Below are 19,373 nucleotides of genomic sequence, written 5' to 3' on the forward strand. Positions count from 1 at the left end.
ATGATGGAACAGAGGATGTTCTCACTCATTCTTCATTATCACCAAACTTACTGCAGCCTCAGAGATCAACCTGTAAATTATATTTAATTTGAAATTCTTCAGCACAGTATTCAAAATCCTCCTCCAGTTTTGTATCCCAAAGCTATCTTGGTGATGCTATGGAAATAGTTCCTGTAATTCATTTAATAAGTTGAAAGATATCTGTATTGGTGGGATGGTGAACTTTGTAAATTACATAATGGAAAAGAAACTATTATTTTATAAGTATAAGAAAAGTTCCAATCCCACATTAAAACCAACACTGAATTTGTTAAATAAAAAATTAAAATATTTATTAAAAGACAAGAAAAGAAATTATGGGACTTACCACTCATCGGCAGATACTGATAAAAACATTTTTATAAATTAATTTCAGTAATTTCTGCAACTTTTTCTATTTCTGCAATGGCAGTCAAAAAACAAACATGTTTTAGACCCCAAATATATTGCAGATGAGTTTATCCATTTATTTTTGGAATCTTCAGACTCTCATATTGACTCCCATACTTATGAATGATTGCTGGTAATAAATGCAATCTGTCCTTTAATAAGTATTGATCCTGTTGAAAAGTACTATCTGCAATAGATAATAAAATTTCTTTCTGATCATATAAAATATCAGCTATGCTAATTCATGGCCTGAAAGATGATTTGTGATTAATTTTGTAATCATCTTTTAATGCACTATTCTGTAATTGTGCATTGTCACTACTTTGGAAGAAATCTATCATAACTCCAATTTATAAAATAAAGGATAGGAAAGAACTAAGCAATTATGGGCCTATAAGTTTAATGGTTGATTATGTAAAACCCATTTATCATAGAATGTTGGCAAAATGCCCCCCACACGATGAACCCATAACCACCTCTGTATGCTGCAGAAAATACTCATGTTCAAAAATAAAAAAAAAATTATTCATTAACACTATTTCTAGTAATGACTCAGAAGAGTTGACTTGAAATTGAGATATACTGTGCTCGGCTTGGTATTCAGTGAACCATTGTAGCTCTGTGCTATGGCGAATAACTTTGCACATATCCTTGGCATTGATTGTGACAAAAAACAATCCTTGATTTATTCAAGTGAGTTTATTTTACTAAACATGTGTAGTCTTTTAATATTGTTTATTTAACACTAAGGTATGGAACTTTGTTGGAGTCTCTGTGGTTCAATGCACTTTTTTTGGATTATTGTGATTTATATTGATGTAACCAAAGCATTTAATACTATTTATCACAGGTCTATTAATATAAAATCATTACAAAAGTACACTCATAGCCCATTTTTGATAAAGTGGGTTATCAGCTGGTTTACAGGACATTAAAAGTGTGTGTATCAGTTAGAGGACATCCCTCTGAATATCTTCCAGTTTTATCTGGAGTACTGCAAGACTCCATTTTGATTCCATTTCTGTTTAATGTAGTACTATAAACTAGTCTTAATAATAAACAGTTTTTGCAGTCTAAGTATGTGGATGATTGTAAAATTAGATTTGTAGTTGATAGAGGGATTTTGGTTTGATATCAGTATTTTTAGATCAATTCTCAGTTTGGGCCAAGAAGGCTGGGTTGAATTTTAGTCTGAGCAAGTGCAGACTAATGTACTTTGGCAAACTAATAATTAAATATTCTTAGATCTTAAATAACAAAGAACTGAAAGAATTCAATTACTACAAGGAACTTGGTATACAAATTTCTTCAGACTTCACATTTTAACAGCATATTATAAACAAGGAAATGAGATCTGTCTTTCATGGGCATTATGTTTAAATCAATATCCTTAAGAAATATAGAAAACTTATTAAATCTTTAAAAATTATATATTCACCCAATTTTGAAATACAGGAATTTGGTTTGTTCATGCAATAGGAATTAGCTTTCCTAACTTAAATCTGTACAGGGAAAGTTTACAAAAGGAATTATTTCAGTTCATTGGTTATCTTATTATTAAACATGTAAATTTTTAAATTTCTGCACATTTTATTACAGATATACTAATGATAATGTTATTTGTGCATACAGAATTTATCGTCATAATTTACTTCAAGTTATCTGTAATATTACTATTTCAAATAATATAAGAAATCATAGACACAATATTTTTAACTTTTATGTTGTAGGACACAACTGAGAAGTCATTAAATAATTCAGGTTATTCTAAGACTTTGAAATCATATTCCTAAAGATATCAGATTATCTCCCAGTATTGGGAGTTTTAAAAGGAATTTTGATCATTAGATGGGGGATAGGGTATATGATACTAATTTTGATGAGTCTGTGTTCTGATATGGCTTTCAGGCCTGAACACTGTAATAAATCATTAGAATCCATGAGCTGGCAGAAAAATAATTGAGTGGGGGAACAAAGGTTTCTTTTAGTACCTACCAAAAAGAAAGAAAAGAAAAGCTTGGCTAAACTGAGACAAATATCTCACAGAAGATTGAGAAAAGAAAAAGGTACTGAATAAATATTTTATTTCAGTTTTTTCATAGAAAACAAGAAAAGGGTGTCACGCTGGGAAGTAGGTAAGGCAGGGTGGTGACAGTAGCCTATAGACATCAGAAGAAAGGGGGAACTAGATTCCCTCATGGAGGATAATGAACAATGATCAAATGGGCTGCCTCTTAGAGTCCTCAAAAATCTTAAAATTGATCCAGCAAATCCCATTACTTAGGTCTGCAGCAGACAAATGTCAACTATAGAAATGTCTGAGTACTAGAAAACAGCAACTGTGGCATTCTCATACAATGCTGTGAGTAGGAAAACTCCAAGGAATAACAGGCATGCCTAAGAGCATTTGGAAGGAAAAGTAATGAAGAGAATTTCAAGGAAAAACATGGTTGATTTACTATAGTACAATAATATCCAGCACAACAACAAATATGAGTCCTATCCCAGAAGACGCTGACAAAGATATAATGGTTTTATGACTGCCTCAGAAGAGAACTTGATAAGGGAGTACTGCAGATGTAGAATACTTGGATGTCAGCAAGGCCTCTGACTTGGTCTAGCCCAAGAATCTGATAGGAAAACTGAGGGGGCTAGGGTTGTTGCTTAATTAACTGGAGGGTAAACTAACAGCCTCCTCCACTGCAATCAGCTGACAAGCATAAGGATCTCCAAGTAGCAAAACAGTATAATAAAAGCATGAACCACCAAATGTAAAAACAAGTAAATTTAATTACAAAGATGCACACATCAAACTTAGCCTTTTCATCCCAAGACATACAGGGACTTCTTCAGAGTTAAAAGACACCATCTGTAAAAGGTATAAATAACATCTAACAACCCCACCCCCATTTAAAACTATTAGCTTTTAACCAACCGTGTTTCATTTTTCTTCATTGATCAATTAAATATTTCAAGCTAAGCTAATTTCCATGCAATAATTAAATATAAACACTAACAAAGGAAGCATGAATAAAAACAATTATTACATAAATATACTTGTAAATAAGTACTACCTCTAAAATAATATAAAAAGTCATGTAAACTAAGTGCTTCCATCTTAAAAAAACTGGCCAGAGAAATATGAACATTCAACCCCCTAGGTCCCATGATGTGTGAACGTTATATCAGAGAACTACTTAATAATACGCAAGTAAGACATAACAGCAATATTACTGACAAAGATTGGAAGTTGCTGAAGGACATTAGTAGAAATAAAAATTTAGGACTTATGAAACCAGATAAACATTATGGGTTGGTGCTAATAGATACCACCGATTACAATTCCAGGATGGAATGGATATTATTTTCAAAAAAATATGATGAGATAGCTGGGAATCAGTTAAATATAGCCTATTCTAAAATCAATATAGTGTTGCAAAACCTTATAATACAAGGGAAAATATCTGAAATAGAATCTTCATTCTTGAAAGCAGAATATCTTCCCATTCCCAGTATATCCAGGATACCAAAAACTCATAAAGATATTTGTGATGACCCTTTGCACCCTATTGATGATGCAAAGGGGGTCAAAGACTTATTGTATGACTAAATATATTGATTTAAAATTAAAAAGACATACTAAGTGAAAAAGGTTTATATATTCAAAGACTTGTGGGTCTTTTTAACAAAAGTACACAACAGCCTATATAATGATCAATTAATAATGGTAACCACAGACATGGTAGATTTGTTTTCAGTCATAACTCATCATTGTGGGGTTGATTGGTTTTTATGAGTTTTTGATTCAGAAGGAAAAGTTGGATGACAGTAACACTGGTGTCCTTAGAACCCTTATGGATTTAATTTTAGATAACTTTATTTGTTCTAAAGCAGCTATGTTCACTAATACTGTTTTAGCATACTATAAGAATTAATGTGCAAACTGCTACCCAAAGGTCCACACCAAGAAAACCAAAAGTAATCAGGAAAAATGTCAAGATGGAACCACCATGGATCTAAAATCCAGTATAAGTTTATTTACAAAGGTAAGACAAGATTTTAGCATACTAGGAGAAGTGTTTTATATTCAGCTCTAGTTTAGTGGATGCCTGGACATTATATGGGCAATTTTTGGATGATATTATCCTTTTTTGGAAGGACATGGAAACCATGATGAATGAATTTTTCCAGCATATAAACAGGTCCACTGAATTCTTGAAATTCACTCTAAATAAATCCTATGAAAAAGTCTATTTGAATGTGGAAATTAAAACTGATCTTATCAATAAGTGTTTATATTAACTGTACAGAAAACCAGTGTACTCGAATATGCATCTCCACTTCGATAGTTGCCACCCAGTACATCAAAAAAGAGCCGTAGTCAAGGGACAACTAATGAGACTAGCAAGAATGATGTCTCTCTTGGACATGCTTTTCCAAGAAGGTGAAAAACTGAGATCAATGTTAAAAAACAGGGGTTATCCCAGATAATTCCTTGAAGAAGATCTATTTGATGAAGTTTATGTAAAAAAGGACAAAAGAGGTGTATAAACCCCTTTTAGGGACTAGGTGGTCTAAAGTGGCGATAAAAAAAAAGAAACATGGAAAATAGATTTAGGAAAGGATACATTGTTACTTATAATAATGATACAGAGGCTATAAGGCATATTTTCTAAACAACTGGAAGATTTTTAACACAGGAGGGATGGATATGAATAAAATTGAAAAAGTCCCAATAGCAATATTTAGGAGAGATTGGGACATAAAAAATACCTAGAACAAAGATCTGATTTGCAAAAGAATGTGGTAGATGCCCCCAGTGTCCAGCTATTATAGAAGGTGGAAGTATATATATATATATATATATATATATATATATATATATATATATATATATATATATATATATATATACATACATATATATCTCTGTGGTAAAGTTAAGTGTCCCAAAAGAAGTAACTGCAAAACAAAAATGGTAGTTTATGTTGCCCTGTGTAGGATGTATACCTTATTCTACAAAGGATATATGAAGATTTAAGGGACATAAAAAAACAGGACCAGAGGGATGCCCTCTGGAGACATGCTCAAAACAATGAAAGGCATCCTTGTTTTGTTTTTAATAGATAACATAGATTATGACCAGAGGGGGGACCACTAAAAATTAGGCTTGAGAGAAAAAAGCAAAATGGCAATTAATAACTAAATCCAAGGGACCCAATGGGTTGAATGATCATATTTCTTTGGCCAGTTTTTTTAAGATAAAATTACTTAGTTGTTAGTTTACATGACTGCTTATATTATTTTATGGGTAGTGCTCATTTACAAGCATATTTATGTAATCATTCTTTTTATTCATGCTTCCTTTGCTGGTGATTGCATGTAATTATTGCATGGGAATTAGCTTAGCTTGAAATATTTAAGATCACTGAAGACAAATGATCCACAGCTGGTTAAAAGCTAATAGTTTTAAATGAGGGTGGGGTTGTTAGGTGTTATTTATACCTTGTACAGATGGTGTCTTTAACTCTGAAGAAGTCCTCATATGTCTTGGAATGAAAGTGCTTAGTTTGATGTATGTACCTTTGTAATTAAATGTATTTGTTTTTGCATTGGGTGGTTTGTGATTTTATTATACAGTTTTGCTAGTTGGAAAGCCATATAGTTGTCAAATGGCTACAGTGGAGCAGGCTCTTGGTTTAATGTAATTGTGGAGTTTTTATTTGCTTGGTTCCCAGTTTTCTTAATTAACTGGTAGAACAAAGAAGGCTGTGGTCAGATGGATAATGTCAGGAATAGGGTGGATTTGGTATAATGGTCAGGGCCGGTGCTACTATTTTGGGGGCCCCCAGCAAGTTTCAAGTTGGGGGCCCTACCCAGGAGAATATAAAAAGTGTGACCATATTGCCATCACGCCTCCTTCCCTATCAACCTCATGAAGCACCATTTAACAATCACTGTGTATTATTATTACATTCAGACCATTAAAAAGACTTGAAATGTCAAGGTACACACTGGCTGGCATTTAGTACCAATGTTACATTATGACAAGCCCCTGTACCACAGTAAGGTAGCCACTCACAATGGTACACACACACACTGACTGGGACTGCGCAGTGGTGCAGCAGTTAACTGAGTCTGCATGTCCTCCTGTGGTTTCCTCCCACATTCCAAAGACATGCTTCTGTAGCATTTCTCCCTGGGCCTCTGCTAAAATAGGCTCTGTCCTAGTTCAACAAATGTTAAATAAATAAAATTTAGTACCAATAAATTATGACAAGCCACTGTACCCCAGTAAGGTAGCCACACACAGAGGTTCACACACTGACTGGCATTTAATACTAATGTTACATTACGACAAGCCCCAGTACCACAGCAAGGTAGCCACTCACAAATACACACACACACACACACTGACTGGCATTTAGTAGTAATATTGTTACATTATGGCAAGCCTCTGTACAGCATCAAGGTAGCCAGTCCTGCAGAGGTACACAAAGACACCATACAGGACATAGACACCCACACATGATGGACAGCACTACAGTAAGACTGAACATTAAGAATTTAAGATACTGGGCTTATGAACTAATAATGATGCTAGAATAAGATTTTGCAGTAGCATGCGTTGTGTGACCCCCACATTTTTGAAGAACAGACCAAAACTAACAAAACATCTGGACAAAGGTGTAACATCAAGGATAGTTACAAACATTGCTATGATAAACTTAGAAAGATATTAGAACAACAGGGATTGCATTAGCATTCATTACAATAATCAGTACATTCTGCAGAACTCTCATATTTAAAACATTGTGGTTATGAAACTATAAAAGATGGTAGGATGGTAGAATAACAGATTTTTCCAGTAGCATGCATTTGCAGGTCAAACATCTAAACATTGTGCAACATTCTCACAGCCCAAAACAATGTGCTTATCAGCAAATATAGATGCTGGAATAACAGATTATGAAGTAAAATCCCACATGTTTTAATGAAAATAGATAAATACCAGGCAAACATCTGAATATTGCACAACATTCTCACAGACTGTAACCCATAGTTGTAAATGCTGCCAGTGTACACAATACTAGTATAACAGGGTGTGCATTAGTATACATTAAAACAGCAGCTGTACATTCTGCAACATTCTCACAGCCACTAACCATAAAACAAACTAGCAGAACAGGGTTTGCATTGGCATACATTAAAACATCTGGATATTCTGCAGCATTCTCACAGCCACTACCCCATTGAATATTAAGAGCAGATAAAGATAAAAAAATATGGACATTAATTACAAATTAACACTTCCTTCTTCCCCCCCAGCCTCTTAGCAAATTCTGGACAAAGATAAAATAAAACTGTTACAACCACAGCCCCCCACCCCCACACACACACACGACGCGCACAAAACATCTTAACTACAGACCCTGTTCAGCCCTTTAAATTGCCCCTCAAAATAACAGTTTTTCAGATCTTTTTTAGCTTGCAAATGCTTGAAGTAAAAATAGAGCTGTTTTGCTGGTCCCAATGTCGCTCCTGCAAAACCTGCCAGGGAAAAAAAAGAACGAATGACGGTGTGCTGAAAAAAATGAACGAGGCACGATAATGGTTAAGGTCTTTGTCTCATAAGCACAAAGTACAGGGTGTGATTCTGTCTGACCTCAGGTTATTGGCTAGGCTTAAAATGGCCATTAATGGCCATTAGGAAAATTAGCTTAGTATTCACCTATGAACATATGAAAAAGGAAACTGACAGATGGAGTATGACCATCATCTAATAGTCTTCAATGCTCAGAAGTTCCCAAGTGTATACTAGGCTAACAACACTAGGGCCCTTATAAGCCTAGTTGTGCAACCCAAATTTGATTTATATATGGGGTGATTTACTGAATTCCTCTAACCAAAGACAGACACTAGACCAGAGGTGAATTTCTGATTACCCATCTATTGGTCCAAGTTATACTGAAATGGGGATAGAGAGGAACTCTGCTCCACATGGATGGGGAGCCTGTTTCAGAAAATGGAAGTTCTCTGAGAAACATATCTGTCTCTCCAACATTTCCTATTTACGTTACAAGCAAAATTTAGGTCTTTTAAGCTAGTAGTTCTGATGCTGTTTATTTTGTGGATGTGCAGAAGTTTCATCAAAACTTGGTCCAGTGATGCCTTGTATGCCAGGCAAGGATCACCTCTCAGAAGTCTGTATAATACCAAGTAAGCAGACAGGACTTTGACGCAATCAGCATAGTACACTGTATTTACTCCTTGTATTTTTTTTTGTAAGGAACCTTTCTGGACATTCTATTTGCTGCATGTGTCTGGTCAAGTACATACCACAGGAGATATTATACCCTATGATGGGTCTGATGAGGGCTGAGTACAGTGGTGTGATGACCTCTCTGGACCTAAATGCCATGTCCTTACTTATAAGTCGAGCAACACAGAAGGATTTTCTTACTACCCTGAACAAATGCTGGTTGAAGGCTAGGCTACTATCTACATGAATTCCCAGATCCTGGAAGAGGAAATCAACTTTTAGGTGTGTTTTATGTTGATGTGTTCCTTTTGAATATACTGGAAGGAACACAGAGAGGATCATCCTCAGCATTGATGACACAACATTAGAGAAAACTGTGAAGAATGGAGGAAAGTCTAATGAAAAGCTGACCAATTGAGCCAAACTATCTAGGGTTTGTGCAGCAAAACCATGTCAAGATTTAGTGCAGTCAAATGCAAAGTATTACACAAACTACTGCAACCATGTATCACATTTTAGCTGTATCAGTGGAACTCCTGACAATGAAAAAATAAAGAAAAAGCTTCTGGAGGTGCTGTTAATCATGATGGACTGGACAGGAACAGTGTGAGAGGGCACTGGCATCAATCAGAAATCACAATGCTGGTATGTATTGTCTTAGTGGAGGGGACATACTTCAAAAGCAGAGAGTCAATTCTTATGCTATGCAAGCCCTGATCAGGCTACATCTTGAATACTGTATCCATTTCTTGAGACCCTACAACAAGGCAGGTATCAGACTACTGGATGTTATCTAGAAGAAGGCCACCAGAAAGGTACATGGGATGGACAGGGAATTATATGAATGGAAGATACAACAGTGGCAGCTCTTTTCACATTATAGCAGTAAAGACAGAGGGAAAATATACGAATGCAGAAGATGTCATGGAGACAGGCAGCAGATTATAGGGACCAATTATTCACTGATGTCTCATAAACAGTTTAGACAGAATGTGGAACACTCCCATGGAGTGGACTATCATAAGTGATGGTAGAAAGGGAATTTATCAAGGTAAACTCAAGGACAGGGAAGAGATATGGGAAAGGTAGAGAATGGATGAGGGGGATGGTAGGAGCAGAGGTGATCTAAATACAATTAATGGGCAGAATAAACATTTTTGTCTCATTGTGCTAACAGGCAAATGTAATATAAAAGGCTTCCATGTAAAAAAAAATAACAAAACCAAAAAAAGTAAAATATATTACCTAAAGCAGTTATGTCCATCTGCTGTACAAGATCTTTCAGGTCTGACAAAATAGCTGAAGATTTGTAGATGGCTTGCTCATGAGCAAGTTCATACTTGGGCAAGAGTTTCTGAAGATTTTTAATTTTCTTCAGCTGTTGATGGATGTTACAGATCTGCTGCTCACCGACAGCTTTGTCCTGGGCTATTTGCTCAAGCATCCTCACTGCTCCCTGCTTCTGATCTTCTACAACAATTAATTCATGCTGGAGGTCAGATCTCAGCTTACTATATGACTTTATTTTAGCCTTGATCTCTCCCAATACGTTTTCTGCTTTATGGTGGTTTTCCAAAATTTCTTCATGTTTTTTCTTCATTAGTGACACAAAGCACAAAACAAACTTCTCAAATATTGAATTTGTAACTGAACCGTATTTTCCCAGTCCCTGGTAGTTACCATCATGTTTTGAAATAGCAAGATGCATCGAAGCCAAAAGATGAGATACGTTTTCCTTCTCCTTTGGACTAAGCATACCAAGAGTTTGAATGTGATGGTAGGCGTGCTGGACTATTTCAGTTCTACAAATTAAATAAAAAAATCAAGATACCATTTAAACATCAGTCCTGATCTTTAGAAAGCATTATATGCATTTTATATCATAATAAATACACACTTATAATACTCTGGTACTAGGTTTTGTCACATTTTATTTAACTACACTGGTAACTGTTTCCAGAAATCATAAAGTGACATTCAAACTGCAGCGTTATTTGGAAACAATCTCTGCACCTTTCAACAAATATATCACTTAACAGAAGTCATAATATTAAAGCATCCTTATAACTTTCATAATTTTTACAATAATAATATAACACCAACATTTTTCCATTTGATTTACTATACTAATCCAGTGCAAATAAGGCAACTTACATGCTTTTTCACAATATATACTGCTGTTTAGCATTAAGACCTTTTGGACTGCTATAAATTTGTATTTGTTTTAAATATTCTTATTTGCATTTTAAGCATACGAACAATTATGTTTGCTTTATTGTTTTGTCATTGCTAGAAGACAGTGTAAGAAAAAAGTACTATTTTTATGTTTTTAACTTTAATATAGTATTTCCATATGGGATTTTTGTAATCATGACTTTGAGGCTTCCAACCTCATATATAAATGTCCTACAAAGTCCTAAGCATGCAGTTTTTATGGTAAATATTAATTTGAGTCAGTTAGAAGGCAACCCTTGGTGACTGCCATTTCCTTTTTATTTCTTTCTTTTTCTGTCTCCTGAGTAGAGTAAGCGTTTAAGCATTTGGGGAGAAACAGCAGAAATATTTAGAGCAGCTGACATAAATACTCTGCATCCATCTATGCATTTGTTGTCTGTATTGTTAAATGATGTGCCCCAAAACACTAAATATCTCAGTGAATAGGAGAAAAATATCAATTCCAGGCTGGAATAGCATCAATCAGACCTGATGAAAAAGCAGTCCATGTTTACCACCATTTCATTCCAGAAAGAGGAGTTACAGGTATCCCAGAGGTGCGTAGAGCTGAGAATAAATATCCTGGAAAAGTGGGCTTACAATCTTTACATCATAAGTCGTCTCCCTGAATGATGTGAAGGTAATGAGCCTGATGGGTTTTTTAGACTTTTGGTTACCAGGTTACAACACTGATCACAGAATGATTAATTGCAAGCTCAGTCCCAGTTACAACAAAAATGCAACAATTACAACCAGCAGAAAAATACAATGATGACACAGAGTAGTCACACAAAAAAGAGATACTATGCACAAACTTTATAACATGTTGAGGTGTACATTTTACAAGTGGAAACATGGAATCAGAGGAGCAACAAGAAAAGAGTAAGGACAACAAAGAGCTACTAAAACTACTAACTAGACAGGCGCCTCAGAGGCTTAACATGCCCGTCAGATGCAAAGCAGGAAAAAAATTCAACTTCTCCAGGCACTTTATCATTTAATTTCTTAGTTATAGAGATGCCAGACTGAGAAGGTCTAGGGAGCCCTGTGTAAGAAATTTCTAGTAAAAGAGGGAGGTTTGATCTGCACTACTGCTCCACACTTTCATTTCAGTGCTACCCACGTTTATTGAGATGGGATTTGTACTAGAAAATTAGATTTCCTGCAATGCTCCACGTCATAAAGAGAACAGTAGTGTTAATCTCTGGCCATCCATCAGTGACTGAATCTTATCTTTTATCCCATTTTTCCAAGCAGTGTTAGGCTTCCATCAAGCATTCACTTCAATGCTGGAAATAAGTGGAAAGCAGATACTAGACACTCATATATATTCTAAAAGTCTTAAAAGCAGTGATAACAAAGAACTGGAATATACCAAGGGGTGACACCGAACTTTATAAATTCCTCAGAAATAGCCCAACTTTTGTATATAAAACAGGTAGAAATATTAAGGCTATCTTAGAGGACAGTAAGAATAAAGGAAAGTATGCAGAAGACAAGGGGACCAAAAAGTGTGGATGTTGTAATCAGTGTGAATACATATATCTCAAAGGAGAAATACAGCTAGAAAATATGAATCAGACTAAGGTCATCTTTCAGTATGGGAACTGTAGTACAAAGGGTGTAGTTTATTTGGCCATGTGCTCCACCTGTCCAGCATTTTATGTTGGGAAAACAGACAGGTTCCTAAAAAACAGAATTTACAAGCAATACTGTGAAATTAAGAAACAAAACAGGAAGAATGCTTTGTACAGGCACATGGAAAGTAATAACACCTGTAATACATTCAAATTTGCCATTTTGGAAAGGGTACATGTTAACCCGAGGGGTGGCAATTGTAAGTTATTATTAGAAGAAAAAGAAGCGTTTTGGCAGTTAAAATTAAATGCTTGCAACCCCCCAGGGCTTAATGATTTTATTGCACTAAAGCCAGTATTAGAGGCTAGGATATAAAGTGTTTCTTTTGAAAGTGATTTCTTATAATTCACTTTCACGTTTATTTTATATTCTTTTGTAATATTCCACTTCACGTATCTTATGGTGTTTGTAAGGAAAGCTTTCATTGTTGTAAACTGCTTTTTTATTTTTGATTTTATTCTTTGCCACAAGAATTGTTTTTAGAGAAGTATGATGTAATTTCCTAGTTCTAGAAATTATAAAAGGATGTTGGCCATCTTGTTTTAATTGAATCTGAAGAAGTCCTGTTAAACAGGATGAAAGCGCTAATTCCAAATTCAAAGTGAGAATTAAACTGCTTTTTTATTTTAAAGGGAGTCTTTATTGTCTTTTGAATCATTCAACCAGATTTGCAGAGTGACCTTGTGATTAGCTGCCTATTTCTGCATTTTAACTAATATTCTGCTTTGGTTTTTGTTACTCTATAGGTAGCAAGCATATTCCCTGTCTTTCTTTAAGGGTGTATGTTTAAAGTCACATTTGGATGACTTAGAGATTGTATTATGTGAATATGTGAATATCGGGGTGAACCTTGATGCTATGGGGCAGGGGACTTCCCTGCTTAGTAGTGTTCTACCTCATTTCTACTTTTTTTTAGATGTGCAAGCTAACTAGATATCCCATTAAAGTCTGAGGCTGAGTTTTCAGGGGGTAAAAGCCATACTGCATGGATATTATATCATGCGAGTCCTGCAACCTTCAGTTTTCTCAAAGGTACAATAAAAGTGGGAAAACTGTTTGTAAAGGCCATTTCCCTTGTAAGTTGAAATGTTACAGCAATCAATGCCACAGTCAAGTGCAATCTAATTTTGGACAAACTGGACAGAGAAGAGGCTCACACTACTCTCTTACATGAGATTAAGCTTTGTAAGGGTATGGTGCATTTAGTAGAAAAGCACTGATGTGGCTGAGGTCAGCCTCTTCATTTAAACACAATGTAGAGAGGAAAAAGATTGTGCCAAAGCAGTTGAAGGGAGGAGGCAGTGTGCTCTGAAGGTGTCAGTGAATTGGGGCCTTCTGCTGTTAGAAAATGTTTATGGCCTCAGTCAGAAAACTTGACTCCTTTTAAAAAAGACAGATGATGCTCTAATCAAAATATGGAGAGGCTTTAATTTTCCTGTTATCTTGACACCGACTAACACAATCCAGGACAGTGAGACTAATAAGATTCTAGTGAGAAAGTAAGACATGCAATGGCAGAAATAAACTGCAATTAAACAATCCCAAAGCCAGAGACTTCTCATTTCCCTCAATGGCCAGGGGTGTTTTTAGCAGGATAAATTTCTTCCGGTTTAGTAATACATGTCATAGAGGTTGTATATTGTTATCACTGCTTAGTATCTTTGGCATCTTAAAGAATGGCCTAGTTGATTCAGGCATGGGTGCTGGAATCACAGGGTGAGGGAGAACAAGAGCCCACCCCACACACACACACACTTTTAACAGCTGTTCAGTGCCCTGAAACTGCTGCTGGAGTAGTGATTACATGAAATTATTCGCACTGGTGTTTCTGGGGTAAACACAAACTCAAACACAGCAATAAAAAGATGATTTGAGTAATAAATCAGCTTCTTCTGGCTGCCCAAACTCACAGTTACCATGGAAATGCCTATGCAAGTGTTTCTAAGGCATACCAATCAACTTCTTTCATCAAGAATTTCAGATAAATGAAGGCTGAAAACTAGGGAAATTTTCAACTTTTACTTATTTAAAATTTTAACAAAGCAGGTTTGGCATCAACAGGCATTTTCTGAACAACAGAAATATGAAACTTTAATATCTGGCATTAATGACGGACTGTAATCTTCTGCATACCTTTCAATTTTTGCTTAATAATTCTGAACAAAGCCAAGAATAATGGGTGATAAAGGCCAAAATCAGGGACAGATTTTAAATATTGCTCTAATAAACTTAGAAAGCTGACAGAATAACAATTTAGCATTAGTGTGTATTTTCTGAAGGATATGAAGTCTCAGACTCAAATGTTTCATTATTTAGTGAAAAAAAATCTTCAGTGGTTTGCCAGAAAACCAGGGATTTTATGAAGAGCAGTTGTTGAGGAACAGACCAAAAACATGATGCAATAATCTAGATTATACAAGGGGCAGTGAAAAATCATGAGGCAATAATCTGGACATTCTGTGAAAATGTTAGAAAAATGCATAATAGTAATATACATGCTTAGTGCATTCAAGACTTAAAAGGGATAATACATTTATTCTGTTCATGTTGCATGAATCTGCACAGCTATTAGAAACTTTAATAAAAGACACTTCATTCTGCTTATGCCATGTGAAAATGTGCAGCTGCTAGAAGCCTTGATAAAGAAAACAATAAATGTTTGAAAGCTTAAACCATAATCAGCATTAATTGTACCAAAGCTAGAAATGTACCTTGAATCTTGACAAAATGTAACACATGTATTAGAACTGTACAACTGAAGAATTGAAGAACCAAGGAGGGCTAAAATAAGCCCAAGGCCAGGCTGTTTTTCTTGAATGTTTTTGCAAGACAGCAATAATCTGACCATGTCAGCAATAAGTCTGGTAACATTTTCTGTGTAACATACAGAAAGCTGTGTCCGATTATGTCAGCAGTAGATTAGTAACATTTTCTGTGTGACTTGAAGAGAACTGTATAAGAATAATATACTGATCCCCAGAAAATTAGACAAACCTTGTACCTACATGCTTTGTCTCCTTGCTGCAAGTAATAAAGGGTGCCTTGCTTGAACCTAACGTGCATTGGTCTTTGAAGTTTTTTTCTTTTACAGATTGGTCCTTCGGACTGGAACCCTCTCTTCACCTCGGATCAGATGGCCAGGTGGCTGAAACCGTACAGGGAAGAAACCAAATCGGTTCTTCTTATATGTAAAGTCCTCCGACTGAATTGTTGTCAAAAGAGGCCAGCCACTTTCTGATCTGTCACTGAAGGATGGGTTTCCTGCGAACTGGTGATCAATCACGTGGGCTCAGGTAAGGTGAACCTACTTTTTCCTGTTTCGGGACCAGGGACTGGATATGTATTTTTTTTTGTCAGATTGTATTTTTCTTACAGTCAGGGATAAAAAAGGTATTGTCTTGTCCTAGATCAGGTGAAACAGAGTAGTAGACTTTAGGCAGTCATAACAAAATCTGTGGTACACGGTGAAACTAGAGAAGTTACGTAACAAAAGCAAAATGGGTAATAATTGCACAAAAACACCCCAAAATCCGCCGTTAACGGAAGACGCAAAATATATGCAGTCGCATCACGCCGATAATATTAGATATTTTTCAAAATGGGTTAATAAGTATGAATTTGATGGAAAATTAGAAAAATCCTTACTTATCAAACTTATTAAACAACTCAAAAATGATTCTAAGGGTCAGGCAAAAAAACAACAACGGTTAGAAATTCCTCGGGCACAAACCGTAGGGACCAAAAGACCAAAGATTCAAAAGCAATGTTTTTAGATAGGGAGGATAACAATTTAGTGATAGCATCAGCACCTCCACCTCCCTTACCAGAATATGAAGTGAGTGAACAGATCAGTCCATCCCCACTATATCCTGCGGTTACTGGAAACAGACATTATAAAACTGAAACTAACTAAAATCAGAGATCCCATTGGGACCAGGTCTCAGACAAAGGCAAGTAATTCAGACGAAGGTATTGAGTTATAGCAAATGGTTAAGAATTCACTATCTACAGGAGAAGAGGAAGAAATATGCCCACTTATAGAGGTACCCAATCTTCAGGCAGGTCAGGACAATCAGGATCAAACCATTCTAGTATACAGACCTTGGACTCCGGAAGATATCTGGAAAGCCACTGAAGGAATTCCCCATCCAAAGATTAATTTCAGAAAATTCTCAGAAGACTCACAAGGAATGAGGTTAAGTTATAACTTAAATGGAGAAGAAATACAAAAAGTAGTTAGACAGATTGTAGGGCCAGATTGGTACATGATTTGTGGCAACTGGAATCCTCGTGATGCTGCACAAAGACCCCTGCCACATAGCAGCGCAGAATTAGATACTAGAGTAAAAGGTCTTACGGACCGCATCTCAAAAATGGAAACCTAGGGCAGACTGGACTTGCATTAATCAGTGCATCCAACAAGAAGGTGAAACAATTGACCGACACTATGCTAGATTGCTAGAATGTTTTAATAACCATTGTATATGCAGTTTCCTGAAGATCAAACACAAGATTCCCCATATGAACAGCAGTTAAAGAATGCATTTTTAAAAGGCAGTAGTATGCCTATAAGCAGTTTCATTACAAAACACATGGTAGACCATCGTACAAGCAGGTTACAATCATTACTTGAATATGTTAGGCATGCCGAAAGGCATTTTAATAGCAAAAAGAAAAAGAAGGCTCAAGTACTTTCTGTAGAAGATGGAGCAGAAGTTTATGTAGTAGAGTCTGGGAAAAAGGGTAAGAAAAACGCACAGGGAAATTTGATCAGTGATCAGAGGACTTTGAAGGGCGTAAGAAAAGGGGAGAATGTTTTAAATGTGGCAAAAAGGGACATCTGGCAAGGGATTGCAGGAAAAATAAGAAGGCAACAACGGAAGACAAGGAAGGTGAGGACTGACTATATGATAGTCAAGAATCACTAAAAGGGGCCAGTAGAGAAAGGACAAATGAGAATGTGAAAGAGAGAGTAGAGGAAGTGCAGGAAGTTAGCGACAATAAAGAAGACGAGATATTAGACCTAGCTTTATTGAGCTTGGAGTTCTATTTAGCAGACACGAAACCAGAAGTTACACACTTGGTGGAAGGGAGGGAGGTCAACTTTTTGTGTGACTCAGGGGCATCACGGACCCTGATACACCCCTCCAAATTAACAGAAAACCCAGAGTCACCTGATTACATACTGGTCAAAGCAGCAAACGAACAGCTGTATCGGGAGCCTCTCTCCCATAACATTGCAATAACTGATCCAGTTTCAGGATTGACACAGAAAAGCAAAATTGTAGTTTCTGCAAAATGCCCAGTAAATCTCTTGGGCATGGATCTCATGCAGCTATTTGGTATAGCAGTAGTCCCAACCATGCAGGGTATGGAAGCACAGTGACAAACTAACACCTTTCTGGTGCAATCGGGGGGTGAAATGTTTTATTGGTACAGCCAGGACTTGGTTACGACTGGTCCAGGGACTGTGACCATGGAACTAATGAACGTAGCCATTAGCAAGTTTCCCTCCCTTGACATTGATAAGCAACACTTGTTGCACTGTCCCCTGTATTTTTGTAGCACACCAGGACCTGATAAGGAATATGAGAAAGAATTATTTAAAAATCATATGAATAGATTGGTATTGCGTACTTTGTACTGGGATGCAGAAGGGAATAGTGTAGCCAGCTGTTCACTGCCCCAGGAGTTTTTTGCTCTTTATAAATCTAATCGATTACCACATGTTAGCTTAACCAAAAACAAAAATATAAAATGGGCAGACCTAGGGGAGAAAGCCACGAGATGGGAGAAACAAACAGAATTGGAACTGTCAGGACAGAGAATACAAGTGCAAAAACTGAATTGGGTAACTCAGACCAACCCAGCTGTGCACTTACATTCTTGCAAAGACAGCTGATAGATACTCCTACTAAAGGAGGAAGAAAACGCCCTGCAAGATATACCAGAGACTCTCTGGTCGACAGGAAAATCAGATGTAGGACTCATTTCTTACAGCAGGGCCAGTTACTATCACACCAAAGTCAGCATTCAGACCACAAAAGAGACAGTATCCCTTAAGAAAAGATGCAGAGACAGGGATAAAGCCTATCATAGTAGCATTACTTAAAGGAGGGTTACTAGTGGAATCTCCCGATTCACCATGTAACACACCCTTATTTCCGGTTAAAAAAGCCAATGGAGAATGGCGTATGGTCCAGGATTTACAAGCAGTAAATGATGCAGTAATACCAAGGGCACCCATAGTGCCAGATCCACACACCCTGTTAAATGATTTAAAACCTCAACAAAAGTATTTTTCTGTGGTAGACATTAGCAACGCATTCTTTTCGATACCGATACACCCTGATAGCCAGTATTGGTTTGCATTTACATTTCAAGGAAAAAGATACACATATATGCGCCTATTTTTCTGTGGTAGACATTAGCAACACATTCTTTTCGATACCGATACACCCTGATAGCCAGTATTGGTTTGCATTTACATTTCAAGGAAAAAGATACACATATATGCGCCTACCACAGGGATATTTGAAAGTCCAATGATATTCTCACAAGAAATGGCAAGCAACTTGGCGGGATTCAACCCACCAAAAGGTAGTCAGGTTTTATTTTATGTTGATGACATTTTGTTGGCGGCCCCCACCCTGCAGGATTGTAGGGAAGATACCATAGCACTTTTACAATTTTTAGCCGCTGAGGGACATAAGGTAAACAAAGACAAACTGCAGCTCTGGATAAAACAGGTTAAATACCTAGGATATGTAATATCCAAGGAAGGTAGAACACTAGATGAAGACAGAAAAGTAGCAATTTTGCAAGCACC

General features: G+C 36.4%; 1 protein-coding gene across 1 annotated transcript in view; it reads right to left on the reverse strand.

Annotated features, from left to right (window-relative positions):
- Positions 1-19,373, reverse strand: part of LOC122787923 (dynein beta chain, flagellar outer arm-like) — a 5,188,001-nt gene that overhangs the window by 1,899,072 nt on the left and 3,269,556 nt on the right. The window contains exon 67 of the mRNA XM_044054850.1: positions 9,938-10,494. Coding sequence (XP_043910785.1) covers positions 9,938-10,494 — 557 coding nt within the window. The remainder of the gene's footprint in view (positions 1-9,937; positions 10,495-19,373) is intronic.

Source organism: Protopterus annectens, chromosome 13.part0 (genome assembly GCF_019279795.1).
Source record: "Protopterus annectens isolate FY-2018-M chromosome 13.part0, PAN1.0, whole genome shotgun sequence".
Lineage (NCBI taxonomy): Eukaryota > Metazoa > Chordata > Ceratodontiformes > Protopteridae > Protopterus > Protopterus annectens.